This window comes from Bacillus rossius, chromosome 6 (assembly GCF_032445375.1).
Source record: "Bacillus rossius redtenbacheri isolate Brsri chromosome 6, Brsri_v3, whole genome shotgun sequence".
Classification (NCBI taxonomy): Eukaryota; Metazoa; Arthropoda; class Insecta; order Phasmatodea; family Bacillidae; genus Bacillus; species Bacillus rossius.
Window position 1 is genome coordinate 9,285,750 of NC_086334.1, and position 21,808 is coordinate 9,307,557.

The 21,808-nt window shown below is 40.0% G+C and overlaps 1 protein-coding gene across 4 annotated transcripts in view; it reads right to left on the reverse strand.

Moving 5' to 3' along the window:
- Positions 1-21,808, reverse strand: part of LOC134532570 (oxysterol-binding protein-related protein 9) — a 112,455-nt gene that overhangs the window by 43,156 nt on the left and 47,491 nt on the right. For all 4 annotated transcript variants that reach the window (XM_063369100.1, XM_063369099.1, XM_063369103.1 and 1 more), the window contains 2 exons: positions 20,142-20,279; positions 16,731-16,881 (listed from right to left, as the gene is read on the reverse strand). In XM_063369100.1, coding sequence (XP_063225170.1) covers positions 16,731-16,881; positions 20,142-20,279 — 289 coding nt within the window. The remainder of the gene's footprint in view (positions 1-16,730; positions 16,882-20,141; positions 20,280-21,808) is intronic.

A 21,808-nucleotide genomic window follows, 5' to 3' on the forward strand; every position in this document is an offset into this window, starting at 1 on the left:
ATTTCAAACTAACAATTTTTTTGACATTGATTTGATTTCAGTTTATTTCTATAACTAATTGTTAGTGATTACATTTAAACAAATTATTTAAATTAAATTTGCAAAAACTGTAAATAATATTTGTAAATTAAAATGTAAGCAATTTTTCATCAATGTTTTCTTATGACTTTATCACGTAAAATTATCGTCCGTAAACCGACTTTACAGACAACACCCCCTTTTTTTTAACAGTTGTAGCTGCTACGACTTGAAAGAGTGCTGTGCAAGCTGGGAAGAGCTGGCAGAGAGACCCCAGGCCAGGCGCGGATCGATGCCGGCTGTCGAAAGGGGGCAGGAGGGGGTGTGTGGTCCAGTTGCCCCGCATCAGGGGGTTGCACCACCAATCCCTGCACCAGCGCTTCTTCCGACCCCCACCCCCTCCCCACTCCAACCGGGATCACTGAATGCGTGTATTAAAAGCCACCGCTCTTGGACTGGTCGGTGGGGGTACAGTCAGTCGCAGGATGCTTGGCTCATGGACCAAACAAGTTTTTTTTTTTTTTTTCAATCTCTGTCTGAAGCGCCAACACAGTTAAAAGCAACAATTGCATATCGCACCCTGAGTACAAGACTATCGTAACTTAAAAATCAGTGCAATACTATCACAACTCATTTGCCATAGTCTTGCACATATTCTTATATGTATAATGTTTTCCAGAGTGCAACACTACTTTATTTGCCATCAGTCCCGTAAAAGTAAATATAATATTGCGATAGTCTTGCAGTGCCTAGATAATGATATTTTCCTGCTTATGGTAAAAATATCTCACAAACTCAATTTTTTGAGTTACGATAGTCTTGTACTCAGGGTGTGATATGTCCAAGCGAAAATCTTTTAAATCAAGCTTCGCCAGTGCAAGAATCATCCAATGAACGTAACAACACGTTAGTCCCGCACAGCCAGGTTTACATACTACGCAAGACGCAAGAAACGCAAGATGCTAAAAGTTAAAATACTCGTTTATAAACCACGCAGGTCTCAAAAACGCAATGGGCGAGGGGTTAAATATGTATTGTAAATATAGTTTTAACATTAAAATATATCTTCGGATGTAATCAAACTCAATTTGATATACTGGAAATTATTAATAAACATACCTTAAGCTATTTTCTCTTATTTAACGTTCTCCGAAATATCACACCTTAAAATTGTAACAGGGGTTAATATTATTAATATATATATATATATATATATATATATATATATATATATATATATATATATATGGAATCCACTAAATCGGTATTGTCAAGATAAATTCAATACAGACATAAGTTAATTATAATTATTTTGGAGTAGTATAAAACGGGATGAGTTTGGTGTTTTTTTAGTTAAAGGATATTGCCATGTATACAAAGTTCTGAATTTTTAACATGCATAGGCACCCCTCAACGACCCACTTTCAAATTATTGTGTTTCGGCTTGCGTTCCGCTTTTGGATTTCATAACTCAATTTAAACCTTTTAAAAGCTGAAATATAAAAATAAATCACTGCTAGTGCGAAAATGTTAAGTTGTTTAGGCATTCTGGATCCGAAAATAAGTAGAAAAAAAATTTTTGGTCTAAAAGTGAAAAAAAAAAAATCCCACAGACATAAATCAGTTAAACATAAAAAAAATAAGTAAAAAAGATTTTTTTACCATTTTTTTAACAAAGGCCAGATGTCACTTACATAGTCTAAAAACGTTTCAAGATCTTCTGATAAGATTTTCAGATATACATAAACGAAAATGGAGAGCGAATATGGTTTTCAAAAAAAAATAGTTTTAACAACTCACCAAAAATCACCCAAATATGGAACCAACTTCATTTTACTCACGCCGTTGAGGTCTACGTAATAACATGGACGACTGTCATTTTAACGAGATTATACGCGGAGATAGTTGCGAAAATGCGGTCGAAAATCGCTTAAACTTCAAAGTAAAAAAATTGGTTGTCTGTAAAGTCGGTTTACGGACGATAGTTTTACGTGACAAAGTCATAAAAAACATTGATGAAATTATTGCATACTTTTATGAATAAAATTGAATCATTTTTTATTGAATTATCACTATTTTGTATGGATACAAAGAAGGAGTGAAATGAAATCTACAATTTAATAGATAAATTTACTTTTGTTTGCACTCATTAATTCAAATATGTTTATTACTTTAACGAAAAGATTATTTTAACTAATACTTGTATACATGTTTGCTATTTAACTTCTTCCAGTCTGTGTTATTCTATTAAGAATAGGACGATGATAGGAAAAGTAGGAAACGAATGGGAGTGTTTCAAGTTTAATGTGCCTCGAAAAAGTCAAATCGATGGTTGTTCCAATCGAGTGGAAGAGAGATAGATGCGGCGCAAGCGTTCAATGAGCGTAAAGGGACACAGCGTAACGGGATAATGTGCGTAACAGGACACTTTTTCGTGCGTGCAGCCGGCGTTCATCGATTTATTAGACGTTGTCACGTCAAAAAAAACTAATTCGAATTTTGAAAAAACTACTTTGAGGAGCTTGGCGAATCTATGCACCACATCCATGTCTAATTCTTTTCATCTCCGCACTACGCAAAGGACAAACGCTCTGTTTTATTCATATATATTTTTGGTTCGCGGTTCCTCGGCAGTTGAGTGTCGACACACACACAGCAGAAGGTAAGGCAAACGGGAGAGAATTTTCGGGTCGTTACCACAACGCCGAACGTACAATAACGCCGAATACCATAACGCCGAATGCTAAATTGACCGCAACGCCGACAGCTAGAAAACTGCTGTGTACCACAACACCGAAAAATGTTGCTACGTGGAGGGGGGGGGGGGGGGGGGCACAGGAGCAAAATGAAAAACAACTGAATGAATTTGTGTGCTAACCTTATCTAACCTAACCTTTGTGGCAGTCCTGCAATGACATTTTTCGGGGTTAATGTATTTCGGCGTTGTGGTAATTTGGCGTTGTGGTACAGAGCAGTTTTCTAGCTGTCGGCGTTTTAGTCAATTTGGCATTTCGGCGTTATGGTTTTTGGCGTTATTGTACGTTCGGCGTTGTGGTATTTCGGCGTTGTGGTGCGTCCCCAGGACTTTCCTCCAGGGACGTGGTCGGGAAACAGGAAGAAGGTAACCTCCGCTGGTAGCGCGCGGAAGCCAGCGGAGAAGAGATGACACCTCGCTTCTAGTCATTAGCGGCCCTCCAGGCGGTATCGACCCCGCGCAGGGCGCCAACTGTGCGACTCTCTTCGCGCGCACTGTGCGCCCGCGAGTTGTTCCGTAACGCACAATAGCTGCACGCAGCTCGAGGTACTGCGGGCGGCAACGTATCCACTACTAGGTCAGAGAGTTGATGGCTGCGGAGAGAGAGAGAATTGCAAACTTGCAGTGAGGTCCGCACTTCCCGACACGGTAAGTAACACTGTAAAAAAAAAATCCTGACATCATTCATGCTTATTTTTAAGAAATCCCCCCCCCCCCCCCCCAAACTATTTTTATCACTTTTATATAATTATATTTATATAATTTATAATTTATAATTTATAAATATATTTTAGCCTTTACATTTCTTCTGAAGGACTAGAGGCGAAATGTTTTAAACACGAATATTAGTAGCAATGAGGTCGATTTGGGAGGGAGGGGGGGGGGATTTGATTTTACCAGTTTTTTCCAGAAAACTTTTGCCAATTATTTTTTTAATATTCCAGTTTTCAGCCCCCCCCCCCCCCCCTCTTTCCCCCAAAAAAAATCCACCAATAAATGCCTCCAAAATAATAACAATAAATAGCAGCAATAATAAATAGCAACAGCAACAGTTCCAAAGATTCGATGTAGCACGCTGGCGCTCTCAATATCTCGCCCGCACAGGCTTGCACGGGTGACGTAAGTTTTTTTTAATCACTTTTCAAATATTCGGACGTTTCTTTACCTGTAAGTACGGGAGTAGCACTCGCATACCTCCATGCTCCACTCGGTATTGTGATTTTTTTTTTATTGGTTGAATGGCTATTGGCTTCCGCCCATGACCAGCAATGGATGCCTTTTCTTGGTCGAAGCCTTTTTATTATCATGTCATCGACCAAATTGCCGCACCCGCGACTCGAACCCAGAACCCCTCGCACCGTAAGCCGGGGTGCATCCGACTGCGCTACGGAGACCGGCTGTTCTCGGAGCTACAGTAGGTACTAAGAGAGACAGGGAGTGAGGCTGGGAGGGGGGAAGGGAGGAAGGGAGAATGGGAGGGAGGGAGGAAGGGAGAATGGGAGGGAGGGAGGAAGGGTGAATGGGAGGGTGGGAGGGAGGAAGGGAGAATGGGAGGGTGGGAGGGAGGGAGGGAGTGTGACATTTCCACACGGAACCAGCTGCGCAGGAAGAGCGCTTCGGGCAGGGAACGGCGACGAAAAACGCCCACACGCGGACCGACCAAGCAATCGATAGACAAAGGGCACTCTGGAAATCGCGAGAGATCCAGAATCAAGTTGAACTCCAACACGTTTTAAAAACAATATACAACCCAGAAGCCAAGCTACTTCACGTTTAAAAACTAACTGAATTTTGAGATACCACGCTATAACTTGATGTAAGCTTTTGGACATACGCCATTGCTAAGCAGTTTGGCTAATTTATTTTTTTGCTTCTCTTTGCACTGTAGAGACTTCTTTTTGGACAAGATTCGTGATGGACTGATAAATGCAATTGAAATATTTAGTATTAAGGATGGACTGAATTTCAAGCTGTAGTGCCGAAATTTCATTGTTCAAATGTGATTTTTGACAGTGATATGCGGCCATTCTTTCACTCAGTAGCTTTTGGTTGGTTTTCTGGGTTATTTGTTGAGCCTGTTTGCTGTTGACCGGGGATTTGACTGTGAGTCCCCTAGGAATGACTCCGACATTTACAGAGATAAGTCAAGTTATTGGAACATTGTGATAGAGCAATTATTTTATTTTCCAACTTCCTCAGAGAAATATGCTTACCGGGTCCATACCGGGCATTGATATTATCTTTGAAAGATAATATCTAGCAATAAACTTACTACATATAAAAAAAATGATTCATTCTGTAATTTACGAATTTTCACTACAGTAGTACAAACAAATCAATTATATTACATGTAGAAAGTTTTTTTTAAAAAATATGTCTGCAATGTTAGTATTCTTGCAACTCGAGTGCTGCTTTGTTTCAGACGCCACTCCAGCCGCGGGAACACAAACGTGTTGTTTGCTGACATACACATGCTCTCGCGTAGACAGAGCCGCATATTTTCTGTAGATAAAACTGCCACGAAGCCACGAAGACCTCGCGATCACGATTTTTGAGTTACAGCGTGTACAAGATGCAGTTATCACTGCCCGTCACGGAACACATTCATCTACGGTCTGTGTCAAGGCCTACATTGAAGTGCAGAGCAGACGACGACCACTGATGCTGCACTCATACTACCGGGCTTGTTTACATTTACAAATGTTATTTTGTGTACCATCTGCTATTATAACAAGTTTAAATATTTGTTCGATTTTACTATTTATTAATACTTCTAATTTAATGTATATTGACAGTACACATTATTAAAGTTGTGGAAATTCTGACAAAACAAGTCAAGGTTAGACGCCGCTAATTAATTCACAGGAGAAAATATTTGCTTAATTAAAAACAAGGCATTCGATAAAACTATTATGCTACGCTTAAAAGAACAAAAAAATAATTAATATTAAATTATTTAAAAACTGGTTACAAGAACAGTGAAAATCAAGATGGCGTCTTTCACTTAACGACCCCTAGAAATAAAAAAAAAATTAATCAGATTATGTTCTTGACAGGAAAATTTATTTACAAATCCTAATTCCGTATTTTATTTACATGCTACAATGTTTCAAATACATATATTTTTTTAATGTTGGTACATTACAAAGTTGTGTCTACAACTGTAGTACTCTATGGCGTGTACGTGGCAACAGAGCACACCGCGCACTAGGGCAGTTACGTGAGCACGGAGGGGACACAGCTGCTGCTAATAATTAGCGCAATTACCGCCCGCAATTACCCTCGCCTGGCTCATAGAACAAAAAGGGAGATAGAGAAGTGCAACTCTTACAGTGGAAATTGAAACCATGTTTTGCGAGACATGTGACGCTATCTGTTGGGTGAGCCCATAATTACTAGCAAAAAAAAAAAACTCGGGTTGGAGATTTAAATTCGATATTTTATAATGATCATTTAATTACTTACCATCTAATTGCTTAGTAGATGAGTTTTATATAATATAGGTAAATATAATATAATATAAAACACTCCCCATGAAACTGTTTTTAATCGTATATGCATTTATTTAAATATTGAACTTATAGCATGAAGAAGAATGTTGGATTATCGCGAGATGCGTAATTTTAAATGACGGTTACAAACACTGGAAAATAAACGAGTTTCCCGCCTTAGAAGAAACGGATCACATTGAGTGCGGCGCGGTGTGAAGTTATGTCTGATTCAGTAGCTAATTGGCGTCAGCTCTATGCATAGGTGTTTATGTTCTGTAGTCATCGCTAGGTAGTTAGGTGGAGCGCACACGTGTTTTAACTTCTAGGACAGGTTAAAAATGTTGGCCCTGTGATAGTAAATACATATTCAAAAATACATACTTAACATATTAATTCACATTTATATGCTAGGACAGTCCAGAGCCTACCTTTGACTCACCTCCGCTAACATATATATATTTATAAATCGCGGCGCATGAAAGAGAGGTTAGGTTCAAATCTTTTTTTGTTTTTAATTCTATTTTACTGCACTTAAACTGTTTGTTGTCAACACCCTTAGAATCAAATTATATTTTAATTAAATTATCTTGTCAACGTTAACTTATTGGGGATAAGTTTTTTAAGTGCCTATTTAGATCCGTTAGGTTAAAAATTATTTTGGCACAGTAGTAATAGTACTTTACTTCTTTCATGTATTTTTTTATTATTTTATTAGGTTTGCGAAGGTATTTAAATATTGTAATGTAAACATACTAACGTGACTTGAAAGAAAAATTGCGTGTTAACTAAAAACCCTATAATAGCCCAGTTAAAAAAAAATTAAATTCGCTGCTGTTCTATTTATTTAATTAAGAAATAAATTAATTAACTGGAATAAAATCAAAGGCTGAAGAGATTTTCTTGCTAAGTTTAGTTTTATTCTAGTTTAAATTTTTTTAAATCCAGCTAGGTCAGCCAAAGACCGCTTTGAAACTGGGTAACCTAACTAAAATATTACACGTGTTCCCCAAGTTCCCTATTAACAGAATTTTTTAATTTTTAGTTTTGGTATTTTTTTATTTTTAAGTAAAAAGTAATTATATTTGTTTGTATTTATAGGTCACACTGTAAAATAAAATATGCGAAAAAAGAAAAGTTGTCGATGAATATCTACAGTCTTTTATGTATTACAGTGAAAATTAATTTCTACCGTTTATGGAGTTTTTCTTAAAAAAAGGCTGGACCGACACTAAGCCACTCGGACATGTCGAGCGCCGTGTGCGCACCAGGGGGTCCACATGGAAAAAAATATTTCGTACCAACTTAGGCGAGAAAAAAGTACTAGATTTGAAAAAAAAAAAGTACTAAATTATAATTTTTAATGGTTTTAACCATTTAGGAAGTTATTATGACATTGCAGTGCTCGAACTTAAATATCACCCCACACACACATAAATTCCATAGTTTTTTAAAAATAATTACGCTTAATAATAAAACATATTGGAGTTACTGTAATGTTATTATATTAAAAGTACTAGATCTGAGCGTAAATGTACTAGACGACTAAAAAACTTATAAAAGTACTAGATCTAGTAGGAAAGTACTAACTGTGGACACCCTGGCGCGCGCGCCCACGCAAGGCAGGGCCTGGACAAGTATCCGGAGCTGGAGGCGCTATCGCGTGGCTCCAGCCACACCTTGGCGATACGCCAGCCACAACCGGGCGGCCTTCGCCGCTGCCCGCGCCTCGCTCGGCACCGTCCGCACTTCCACACGTCCACACGTCCACAGTCCAGTCGAACCCCATCACATTGTTTCAAACGTCGTCGCTTAGCTAACACCACCATCTAATTATAACTTCAGTAATTTTTCAGGAGGGTAAAAAAAAACTGCTTATTTTCAAGTACGTATAGTGTGTATTTAATTTAATGCTATATTTATTTTAAAACCACAATTTTAATACTTTTTTTTAAACTATAAAGCAAGGATAATCAACTACACTCCTATTACCTCAGCATGGAGCCACAAAACAAACAAGAGCCGACTAAAGTGTCTGCTTTGTGTATTTAAGCTACGGCCACACAGAGCGCTATGCTCGCTATGTTCGCGATGTTCGCTACGCGATCACAATATAGCCAGCTGCATCTCAGGTGCCACTGGCCACACAAAACTGAGTTCGCTATGTTCGCTATGTGCGCTATGTTGGCGACGTCGCCAAGTGTTTGGTTCTTAGCTATTTTTCTAAAACGTCGCTGACTTCGCGCATGCGCAGATAAACAAAAACATCTGTTTTCGCGCGGAATTGTGCTGTCGGTACCCACTTCAGTGTTTACATTATTAGTATAATGTCAACGGAAAATTTTATTGAAGAAGTAAGAAAATATTCATGTTTATGGAACAAATCAATATAAGATTATAGAAAGCAGGACATGCGTGATAATGCCTGGGATTTGATTTCCAAAGAGGTTAATAAACCAGGTTAGGTGTAATTGCAATTTATTAATTATTCAGTTAATGATCAAATTAAATTTCTGCTCCAATGATGTTACCCCAACTGACGGTATTCAATAAATTTGGCCTCGTCCGCACGCAACTGCTTCATTAAATGATGAAATTCACCAAATTCATTTCTTTTGAGATTCACTTCATGAACCCATTTCTTTTTTCGTTCGCATACTGTGATAGCCAACAGAATATCATCCTCGTCGGAATCCTCACTCGAATCCCACGGCATGCGCCTCGTCGACATCGCAAACTACACTATTCTGTGTGGCCACCTCGCGCAGCAAATATAGCGGACATAGCGAACATCGCGAACATAGCGAACATAGCGTAGCTTTCTGTGTGGCCGAAGCTTTAGGCGGATCCATTTTCGCGCTATGATACTGCTATCTCTAGGATTTTTGCCGTAAAAAAATTGTATAGGTGGATGCGAAACGTTCGCTTGAATGTTTTGGTATCAAAAAGTAAATTTCGTTTGAAGTGTCAGTTAGACGGTATTGTCTTCTAAGCAACGAAATAGGATGACATGTGATACATGTAGTTATATATAACGCCATACGGTTGTGCAAACGAATATATTGGCTTGAAAATGTACGACGAAAATATCGCATTGTTAAGAAAACAGTTTTATCACAATATGCTTGTCACATACAGTATATCTGTCTTGCTGTCTAGCGAAGTACGAAAGATGTAGCCTGACGGAAGTAGACGAACATGATAACGATCGCCGTGGTTGTGGCTAGACGGAAGGCACACAATGGCCACTCTTCATTGTCTGCTGAGGACGTTCTGCGAACGTTTGAATGGGGTTAGATCCAGAGTGCTGACACTTCAGCCAGTTCGCGCGCTCAGCAACCGGCGACGACTGTTGACAAACACGCCGGCTGCAAGGCTAGCGATGCAGTGGCGGATCATGAAGCTCTCGGAAAGAGAGGGCGGGGCTTCAGCCAGTGTTCGCAGCTGGGGGGACATCGGTTTGCAGAAACCTTTACTGAAGACGAGAGATGTTGTTTCTGAAGTTATTTTACGGTTGAGTTACCTAAATCGTGATAAAAAACGTGTTTTTTTTTTCTAAGTGTCACGACCGTGAATTCGTTTTCCAAAATATTCCGCGGATCGAAAGACCATCCCAGGAGAATAGTGTCGTACCCAGGGGCGTAGGTACCAGGGGCGTAACCGAGGGGGGGGGGGGGGGGTTCAACCCCCCCCCTTAGCCACAAATCTTTAATTAAATTTCTTATTCATCACTCAAACAAATTTCATATTAAAAATTAATAAAATTTTTACAATTACAATATTAAAATTTAAGTATCGAAAACTGCTAAAATAGCACTATTTTACACCTTAAAATCCAAATTTTCCCGGGGGAGGTTTCCCGGCCCCCCGCTTTAATTCTGTGGGGGGGGGGGGGTCATGCTTCTTAACAGCCCCCATACACAATCCTGGCTACGCCACTGGTAGGTACAAAGGCGTCGGTGCGACGGTACATAACAACCCCCCCCCCCCCCCCCCCCCGCGAAATCCTAAACAAATGGAAACAATATGAAAGCAAACAGCGGACAAAGTGGGTCTATCCACCCCCTGAGCAGCGCTGCCACTGCCTTCGCCGAAAAGGGGCGGTAGAGGGTAGAGGGTAGCCACAAGCCAGTCCCCACAGCGCGGAGGAATGAGAAGCGGTCGACACTGGCGTCTCGATCGATGGCAGTGTTGACAACCCCGAGGCAAGAAACCAGCAAACGCGGCAAAAAAAAAAAAAAAGAAAAGAAAGAAATTGATAGAAATCGCCGACATGGAACCGGCAACAATCGCAGTTCCACTTTCTTTCACTGGCTCTTCAATTTGACAATTCCTCTATATGTTTAGACTGTGTGATCCGAGTGCAGGCACACAGCTGACGTCCCTCAGTCGAACACTGCAGCCTCCTTGCCGAGAGCACAGGCCGCGACGACTGCAGGCGGTGGTTTATCGCGGCAGACATCTAACCTAGTCACACTTGGGACTCATATCAGCGAAGCAGTGCTAATGTCAACGAGGCCGCTGCATCGTCATCAAAGCCTGCGGCCCACCTGATGAAATCTACAGTGCGCGCCAGCTAACCTGACGAACTCAGCTCAGGAACACGGCCTGTTTTGGACTGTTCCACGTGGCCACGCAATTACGAGCCTCTCAAGTGTTTGGATAGGCTGTAATTCGCAGCACGTCGCGTGACAGAGCAAGTTGCAGGTTCCGCTGAAGACCCCGGCGAATAACAGAGGGACACAGAGTCAGAGAGTCAGAGCGACTGAGGAACAGAAGGAGATAAGGAGAGGAACAGAAGGAGATAAGGAGAGGAACAGAGGAACCGAGGAACCGAGGAACCGAGGAACCGAGAAACAGAGCAACAGAGCAACAGAGCAACAGAGGAACAAAGGAACAGAGGAACAGAGGAACAGAGGAACAGAGGAACAGAGCAACAGAGGAACAGAGCAACAGGGCAACAGGGGAACAGGGGAACAGGGGAACAGAGGAACAGAGGAACAGAGGAACAGAGGAACAGAGGAACAGAGGAACAGAGGAACAGAGGAACAGAGGTACGGAGCAACAGAGTGACAGGGGAACAGAGCAACAGAGGTACGGAGCAACAGAGTGACAGGGGAACAGAAGGACAAAGACATATACGGAAAGGAACAGGACAGAGAAACAGAGCGACTCACTTGCCGTCGCCGCGGTCCACGGAGAAGAGGCGCCTGAAGACCCGCATGGCTCTGCACCATCGCCGTCGCCCGCGGAGCGTCGAGGGGTCCCGCGCGACGCGACACTACACGACGCGACACCGCACCGCTCCGCACCGCCGAGCCGCCGGCGACCGACTGACGCCCGCTGAGGACGCCTGGTCGATGACGGCGCTCGGCGGGGGAGGCATGGTGTAGACGGAGGACCGGAGGGGAGGAGGAGGGGGGTTGATGACGCGTCGAGATACGAACGAGACGAGGCGCCCCTCCTCCTACACCCGAGAGGAGTCGCTCGCCGGGAGAGAAACAGAGAGAGAAAGCAATCAGTTACGAGGCTTCCCGTTGGAGGGCAGCTGGAGTCCTCTGTGTGGTCTGGCAGCGGTAGCCTCGGGCGGCGGGAAATTCAACCGTCTCGGGGATTCTGGGGACTCGACCCCACCCCTGGCACGAAAGGCATACAGTCGTCGACAGCAAATAAGGGAGACGGCATTGGAGCATCGCTGGGCTTCTCGGAACTGCCCACCGACGAGAGCAAGGGAATAATGTTTACAGTAGCACATTTCTTTTGTTACAGACTGACTGGCAGCTGGGCGGGTTGACGACATTGGAAACCCGCCCCCGGTATCGCAACCCAGAATTGCGCAATATAATTTAAACCCAACCTCCGTATGGTTGAATCTTTCTGCTCCACCCAACTATTCTTACCTGGACCTTTTTCCCCATTGTCCAGTAGTAACCTGCTTGCTCCAATAAATGTAACTGATACCAGCATGACCCGGCCCAGGGTTTTCCCTGCGTTCACACAGGTTTCACCTGGGCCACATTAGCTGGCTTTAAGCTAGGGCGACCAATGGGGCGTCAGCCACGGCGCCAACCGCTGCCATGACTGGCCAATAAACCCCAGTAAGCACAAGATCATGTGATCTTTTCCACACATGGTTTACACCCAGCAGGGTGAATAGGCTTTAAGCCTGATATGCCTAGGTCCTCCTAACCTGGACCCCGTACACACACTTGTAAAAAAATCAGTTGTAGGGCCCTTGTAAACAAATGGCCCCCTGACCTAAAGGTTCCATTCAGTTCCCTGGAGATTTCCAAAATAAAAAACATAATGAACCCTCCCTGCAAACTGGCAACTCACCGCATGTTCATTACTAATTGCACATAATTTTTTTTTCATGAAGACCTTGATATTTTATCATGATGGCCAACACATTTTATTTACACATTATTACAGTAAGTGCAGTGATTGTCAGGTAATATGTTGGTACCAATTTATTTTTTTTTTCCACTTACCAATTCTATTCAAACATAAATACTTCATTTAATAAATAAAAAAGATCATTGCTGCATGTCTACAAGTCACAAATATTATTTTAAATCATGATATATGTATGTTTGGTTTACATCTAATATAATTATTTTATTCTTTGTCTGATAGGGTTAATGTAACAAAATATTTATTCCTGTTGGCAGTTGAAAACAGCATATAATATTCACCGCATCAAAAAAAAATTTAAAAATGGTACAGTAGGTACTGTATTCAAGCAAAAAAGTAAGTACTTCTTTTGAAAGAAGTAGATATGCACAACAGCCTTTTAGCAAATAATTAAATGCCAACATCTGGAAGCTCTGAAATTGCATTAACCTATAATTCTTGGTAACTAGAATTCATACAATAATATCAAAGATTATTTATTATAAACCTATTATTCTACAGTGAATCACTGATGAAAGAATTAATTTTGTCACTTGAAACTGATATTTTTGTTTCATTTTAAATGTAAATTACCACTATACAAAAAAATTAATCAAGTCAGCCAAATAAGGACATTCTTCCAATATATTTGTGAGATTGGTTTTCCACTACACTTTGACAATGGTTAAGACCTTTCTAAGAAAAAAATTACCAAATAAATTAAATAAAATTATGCACAAAGGAGTCTAATAAATTTACCTAGATTTGTTATTCTGCCATAGATAAAAGATGCGAGCTTAAAACATTTACAGAATTTCTGGTCCATCCAGCCGGCTTTGTTTGGTTTCGTTTGTCTTAAATTCAACCACGGAATGAGTGTGAGGGCCATTACCACAACTCTGAATGTAAAATTGACCACAACGCTGAATGGTTAGCAAATGATGTGGACCACAACAATGAATGACCATATTGCTGAAAAACCACAGTAGCCATATCTTGCTGTAATGGTGCCACATTAACATGAAGAAAAAAAAACTACAATGACCCTGCAGCCCCGAAATGTACTGCAGAGTCAAAATACAATCACATTCAGAATTCAGAACTGACACACTGAATCAAGACTCGGTCACAACCTCAAAGCACAGCACAAATGTCTATATGATATTAAAACACTGACTTCTTTAATCTATTGCCAGCCTTAAAGATAATTATATAGTCAGCAGACCTGATCTCCAGGTACAGAGTCTTGGGTTTAAGTAACACCCCAGGTATAGGTGGTTTAGAGCAATTAGTTTGAAAGCCATGAACATTAACAGTCTCTGATACAAAGTATGTTATAAATTAATTACAATTTTAAGTCTGCTGAAATAAAGACATAAAAAAATATATATGTTGACTTCAGTCACGTGTCATTCATTCATAATATTAAAAATTTACAAAATATTATTTCTTCTTACATGCACATATGTACATACATACATACATAGATGTCAAATTAAGCTTTTCAATTCCTAGCAGGTAGGCCACACTCAAACTCCAGAGTTGTGGTCAAACAATTATCTGGCATTTTAGTCAATTCACTTTGGGGCACTATGGTCGATTATATTTCTGGTGTAGTCAGTTTTGTAAGGTTGTTCTAGTGACACTTCTGAACTTGTGTTGTAAACCTCACTTTCTTGGCATTGTGATCAGTATGGAATTTTCACATTATTGGACATAAAATTACGTATTCTTAAATGACTATGCAAGTGATACAATGAATGAAACTACAGTTTAAAAAGGTTCGTGTTAGGTGAAGTGATACATAATATGAAGTTGTTTATTATATTCAAATAATTTTGCATTATACAATAACCAGCAACACCTTTGGAAAATGAGCATCAATCCTACATGACCAATCCTGACACAAGTCAGCTGCTATCACCTGATTCGGAATACAGTAACAAATTTTCACACAGACATGCATTGATTTTCATAACAGAAAGGTGGCATGTCATCGAATGACATTACCAATAAGTAAATACATTAAAGTCTACTGCTTATGACTGGTTTCAATCACATAATACTATGCTCTTTTTTTTATGGTTTTTCACTTTGTTTTATTTAAATACGTACCTTGAATGATACTTAAAATACTTACTTTGTGAGAAAAAAACTCCAGTGTTTACACTTTTTAATAATATTTAAATCATAATTTTATCAATTTTTTTATTTACAGATATGTAAATATTTATAATAAACCAAGTTTTACGTTAATAAAAAAAATTCTCGTGCACACTTGATGTTATTTGATGTAATGAATTTCTTTTTTAAATCCAGTTTAGTTATTGTTTATCACATATTTCCAAATAATTACTTCTGTAAATGGCAACAAATACTCAATTTTTAGTTTATGTTTATGAAAATTTTGACTTAAATGAAAATTTTGGAAGCAATCTGAAACCACAGTCTTCGCACCACCAAATTTTCTTCCTAAGTCATTTCCCACTGTTGGCTTTGCCCACATCAGAACACACTTTAAAGGGTTATGTTTTTTTTTTTTTTTTTTTTCAGCTGGCTTAATTATTTTTGGAAAATGGCGAGCAGGCAATCGATCTATAGATGAGGATTATGATTGAACTTCTGTGTTGATAGCACCTTAAAAAGCCAGCTGGTTCTCAAGAGCTTTCATGAAGCTTTCCAAACTGTTGCCATCAGCCCCAGGTTATTTTTTCTTCAATAAAATGAATAAATTTATAATTGATACCCAAAAGAGGTGAAAAAAAAATGTTGACCCCACAATTTTATTGATTATTTTTAAAAGTAGTAATTGATCAATGTGATCAACACCAGTTTTTTTTTTTTTTTATATTGTAGTCAAGTACAATATCAGGTCAGGCTTCCTGAGAAAAACTGCTCTTCTACTTTTTTTGCAATCCTTCATCTGTAATATAAAATGAAATCATTCCAGGTAAGATACGTACAAATATGATACATGTTTAGGCACATGTAATACATGTTTCAAGCACATTCTGTAGGTTTTCAGTGATTGCATACAAACCTGATGTGTCTGAACATTCAGACGATAGTTCATCCAAAGAATCAGAACTGCAGTATCAACTTCTGAACCAGAAATTCTTCCTGTTAATAAAATTCATCACTCTTGCGTGATCTTTTCGTAATTTCCAACACATCAGAAACCCAGTTAATCCCCCTGGCGCGATGCAGAATATCCGAAGCCACTTCACACGTAAAACAGTGGCATCTAGCAGCAACCGACATAACTACTACAACCATAGAGAGCGTGCGTGATAATCCAAGTTCGTTTTACGCTCGAGCAAGCACATATCAGTCCATGAAAACGTCCGACGTGTTAAGCTCAAGTGCCGTCCATTGTATTGAAATACTATGATCGAGCTGGGTTTGAACATGGACCCGAATGTGATAAAGTATTTCCAGTAACTATGTGAAGGCTTAACTAACATGTGGTATTTCATAGAAGCCTGGAATTCGCAAGAATTAAATTTATTTTCCACACAGGAACAGACTATGTGAAACCATTAATAACAGAATTTTTCCTTTTCAAATCTTGAGTCAGGTAAAACAAAGAATCCAATGTTAATCTCAGTCACGTTTTTTTTAACTGTGACAGTAATGTTGCATTTTTTGGGTAGTAATATGTTTTTAATTGTAATATTTCACGATCCAACATTAAAATAACTGTTATTGTGCAATTATGCAGTAAAATATTTCGTGATAAAGCTTTCATGCACGTCTGTAGATAACTACGTACTGGAACTGCCACATCAGCGAGTGCAGGATGTAGGGAAAAGGGCACAGGGCTCTGGGTGCAAGCATGGCGTAGGGCGTAGGGCGCAGGGCGCAGGGCGCAGGGCGTAGGGCGTAGGGCGTAGGGCGTAGGGCGTAGGGCGCAGGGCGCAGGGCGCAGGGCGCAGGGCGCAGGGCGCAGGGCGCAGGGCGTAGGGTGCAGGGCGTAGGGTGCAGGGCACAGGGCGCAGGGCGCAGGGCGCAGGGCGTAGGGTGCAGGGCGTAGGGTGCAGGGCGTAGGGCGCAGGGCGCAGGGCGTCGGGACTCACGTGGGGCTGCAGGCACTGCTGGAAGTGCTATCGTTGTCCTCGTTGGCATCGAAGAAGTCCTCATCCTCCGAGCTGGAGTAGGAGCGCTCCGGGACCACCAGCGTCATGCTGGGTCGGTGCGAGGGCCCGGGGAGCGGCACCACCCCCACGTCTGCGGCCAATCAGACATCACAACCCACTGGGGTTACGCACTCTCTCACACGTCTCTCGTTTCGTTGAGCACCTACAGCAGTGGTTCTCAAACTTTTACAAGTCAGGGGGCATTTGAAATCCTACAAATAATTGTAGGCACACTATATACAAATTTCTGACAAATATGTTATGATAATTAAGTCAAATATTACAGAAATAAAATAATGTGATAAAAAAATTCTGTGGAGTTGTTCAATTTACGACATAAAAATGATGTATTACCATAAAAGAGGTATATCCATAAGGAAATTGTATAATTGTATAACTATATTTATTTTCATATCTGGACACACATTTCTCTGGAACACCACAGGGTGCAACCAGAAATCATCTATGGCACACCAGCGCGCCTTAGTGTACACTTTGAAAACCACTGATGTACAGAAACTTCCTAGGAGAGTCCTGCATGGTCTTGAACAGCCATGGAGGACTCTTTGTCAATTTCACTTAACACATTTTCACTTTTCTAATTCAATAACTAAAAACTTATTACAGCAATCTACAAGTGGATTACAAGAGGATATTTACAATGCAAGAAAGCACAAATAGCAGCGTGGTTTCAGATTTAATTTTAGTCCTTCTTTTCTTATCCGGCACTTTCAAAAATAAACATTAATAAAATTGAAGACTTTTTCAAAATTCTTAAAATTTAGCACAGAGAGTAAGCAACAATATCATACTAATGGTATAACTTTCAATATTTCTGGAACTAACAAGAAAGTTGTTTTAGTTTCAGAAATTTGAAAGGCCTGAACTAACCTATACTCAGACAGGGGCTGTGATCACTTCTACAGTTGTCGCTGTCGTGGACATAGGTTCATCCCATTGCAGACGAAAGTGCCAGTGACTTTCATATTTTATAAGTATAAATATGCCCACGTAAACAGTGTAAATTTGCAAAGAGAGAGAAAATATTGAGAAAATTTTTAGTTGAAAGACGCCTAAGGACTGAGTTGAAAAATGATGAATGTAACAAACAATTTATTTATATACACAAGATATTTATTAAATTTGATTTCTTTTAATACTGTGCAAATGAAAATTATTACTGATATGTACATAAAATAATAAAAAAATATTTGACAAAATAAATGTTCTTAATAAAGAAGACTTTGAAAAACTACATTGCAAGTTAACTGTCCCTGGTCATTCAATAATTTTCCTTGCTGTGGATTCAATTCAATATACAACAGGCTAGCAACTATATTGGCAGTGTGAATCATACAGCATTACAGAATCAGTCAGTGAGTCACAGATGAGCACATTTATATATATAATTGCAAACATACACCAGTCCCTTATGTGTTCATTGGCCAGGTATTTACTACACACTAAACCAATGAAACTCACATATTACAGCTACATTAATGTGGACTAGGTATTTAGGTAACCTGAATTATGAATGCTGTTCTTATACGTCGAAGAAATTTGTATTTATTTTAATGAGTGATAATGGTTTCAAATTCTGCAAGGAAATATAAAACTAAACTGAAATACAATTTAAACTTGCATGAAATAGATTCCAAAATCATGAAAATAATGTTCCTAAAAGAGAAATAGTAAGCATGTAACTATTATTAAGAAGCAACAACAAGAACACACACAGCTTCCTTGAGATTTTTATTTATGAATAAGAGACAAAAATTATTTCAAAAACTAAATAATTGTCTACTTACGTTTTCAATGAAAAGTCATTCCTGAAGTACATTAGTGGTTTCCTTTTAAACGTCCAGAGCATGTGTTTGGAAGCAAAGTTGAATGGTGACACAGTGTACAAACAATCACTATACGCACCATAGTTACCGCTGGCTAACACCAGTGCGTCTTGTCACTTTGATAATTATTCAATGTTACGACTTAAAGATAACAAACAGTTCAGCTACAGCCATAAGACAGGTTCGCAAACATGAAAATGTACCTTACCTGGACAAATTGTGAAGCCAAGAAAATCCACCTACTAACAGGCAAGCATGAATGCTGACTACACCTGGTATGAAGTCCCAGTAATTAGCAGCACTCAACCAGCACTTAGCATAGACATAGCACTTGCATGGTACGGCCACTAAGAGTTACAAGTAACATGAGGTGAACATCTTCTGAAACTGTTTATATATACATGCAGAACTGCCATTATGAGAATTAACTCTATAGTGTATGGAGTTAGAAGTTAATTATATATTTTTTAAATTACATAATAGCTAACACTCAGGTATTGGCATATATGTACCAGGCACAAATTACATGACTTCTTTGCAGCAACAAACGTAAGCTATTAACCTTCTTTCTTAAATTATAAAGTTCATAATTATGAAAAGTGTACACTTTATGTAGCCTGTAATACACTGCACACAAAATGTATTTACATGTATCAACACACTTAAAGCATAAATTATTAATAATATTGAATTTTACTTACCCAATAATTTAAAAGGAAATAAAAAATATCTTCACTCTTAATTAATATAGCTTGTTCATTAATCTAGTGACAATATTTAAAATTAATGTTTGCAAGCAGTTATTTATTTTATTTTTAATCTATCTTTAATCTCTAAAAATTGTTTAGGAATGCACTTCGACACACAACTCATCTAAACGTAAATCAACAAGGCTGATAGCAGTATTAACTGTATGACCTTGGCAAAACTTCGCATTTCACATTCTGGTCAGAACATTATACATCTCAGAAATAAATGTGCATGCTAAGAGTTAAAAAATTTTACCAAACTGGTTGCAGCATTTATTTTGTCATCAAGAAACACACTATTTTTTTTTTACATCATACCTCAAATACTATAAACACAGTAAATGGTAAAAATAAAAGTAAAAAAAAGAAACACTACAAAGCAAGTGAAAAAAAAATTGTGTACTTTACAATATGATACTGTCATAAATATTTAACACAAGCTGAGTTTGAATAGATCCGAACATAAATAAAACATCATAGAGGAACACTTGCTAGAAGAATGCCAGCAAAGCCACAACCTGTTTGCTGGTACCAGAACAGTACTGTTAGAAGATAGTACTGTCACAAGACAGTACTGTCAGAAGACACTATTGCACACACACCCACCAACACGTGGCCAACATGAAGACACTCCTAGCTTCTTCTGCAGACAGTGTGGCGTAGAATGTAAAGTGGCACTCTTAAGTGTAGATAGCAAACCACGAAGCATAGAGAACAAGAACTCTTATCAGCCCACTTCCTCTCGCGCAACTCACCGTCCATGCCGGCCAGCGGCATGATGGGCAGCGGCGGGCGAGCCTGGGCCCGCCCCCTCGACTCCAGGCACTCGGAGCCCAGTTCGATGCCAGCCTGCACCTCCTTGGACACCCCTGCGCTGCCAAGGAACAGCTCGCCTGCACAGCACAGCACAACACATCACAACACATCACATTGCGCTACACCTCAGGTCCTGCCGACGCTACAGCCCCGACTGGGAGTGAACGGGAGAGAAGAAACCTCCTCACGTATTCCTTCCCCTTACAACTTAGTTACTCCTCTACATGTTGTTTTAATACCCTTTCTTAAATCTGGAAAAGGGGGGGGGGGGGGGGATACATACTCTGCTGCCTCAGTTGTTTCACGACAGCAAGGCTCTATAAATTTAAAAACATATACAGCACAGAAAATACAGTGGAAGGAATCAGCCAAAAACTTATTACAGCACAGACTGACACAGTGGGCGAGACAACAAGAACAGTCAATAAAGAAAAAAAAAATACCTTGGATAACATAACGAACTATGATACTAAACAGATAAAATGGTCAACACAACGACAACACAGAGACGCACAGGCGAACCAGCAATGTGACAAAACAGATATTCTGGACACCACATATGAACACAGTAGGCTTCCTAGAACAACAATTGGGACGTTTCTAAAACTGAGCTCTGTTCCCGTCCTCAGGCACAGACAGACTGTTTGCCAGTCAGAGCGCCTGTGCGTCCCTGTGTTGACATCGTGTTGGCCATTTTATATGTTAAGTGTCACTGTTGATTTCTTCTGTTTGTCGTTGTGTTGTCCAAGGTCTTTTTTTGTCTTTATAGACTGTTCTTGTTGACTCATCATTGTTAGCTCACCGAGTCAGACTAGGATGTAATCAATTTTTGTCCAATTCCTTTTACGGAATTTTCTGTGCTGTCAATATTTTAAAAAATTTTTGACGTCGCCTGATTTTGACATATTTGCTGTGCAAATGCACATTTATATTTATTGTCTGTTATTGAGGTTTATGACAGTGTAATAAGCAACGATATGTGTCCAAAACTACATCCTGAATCAATCTTTCCCACTGCAAGAACCGTTCAAAGAACGTAACAATACTCCGTGTGCAGCTTCGACGAGGGTGAACACTGTAATGCTTGTACGTGGCTAAACCACTGATCACGCTGTGTCCAGTCACACAAACCCTGCGGAAGACCTAGCACGAAGGTCGCCGACGGGTAGGAGGGGGGGGGAACGGGCCGGTGCCTGGCGCCGAAGAAGGTCACAGGTCACGGGCAGTCGTTGCCGCCGGCGACACGCCCCTTTGATGGCAGCCGTATCGACGGCGAGGCGGGTCACGTCGGGGATAAGCCCTCGTAGCGCTGGATGTGCTCAGCTGTTTCTTCATAAGAACACGGTCCTCGGCCGACACGGAATTGTCCAGGCACCAGCACATCCGATGCGAGTAATAAGGAGTTCCAATCCCAAATCAACATTTGGAACAATGCGCGGCGTTTTAAATAACAACAAATATTAGGATTTGTTCGTGAGTAACTCCCTTATCGACACACCTTCCACGCCAGCGTGGGTGTGCGCTGAAAACCACCGGTGTTAAGAGAGCATACTATGCTTATAGTTGAAGTAATCACCACTTATAAGTGTACAATTGAGGTGGCAGC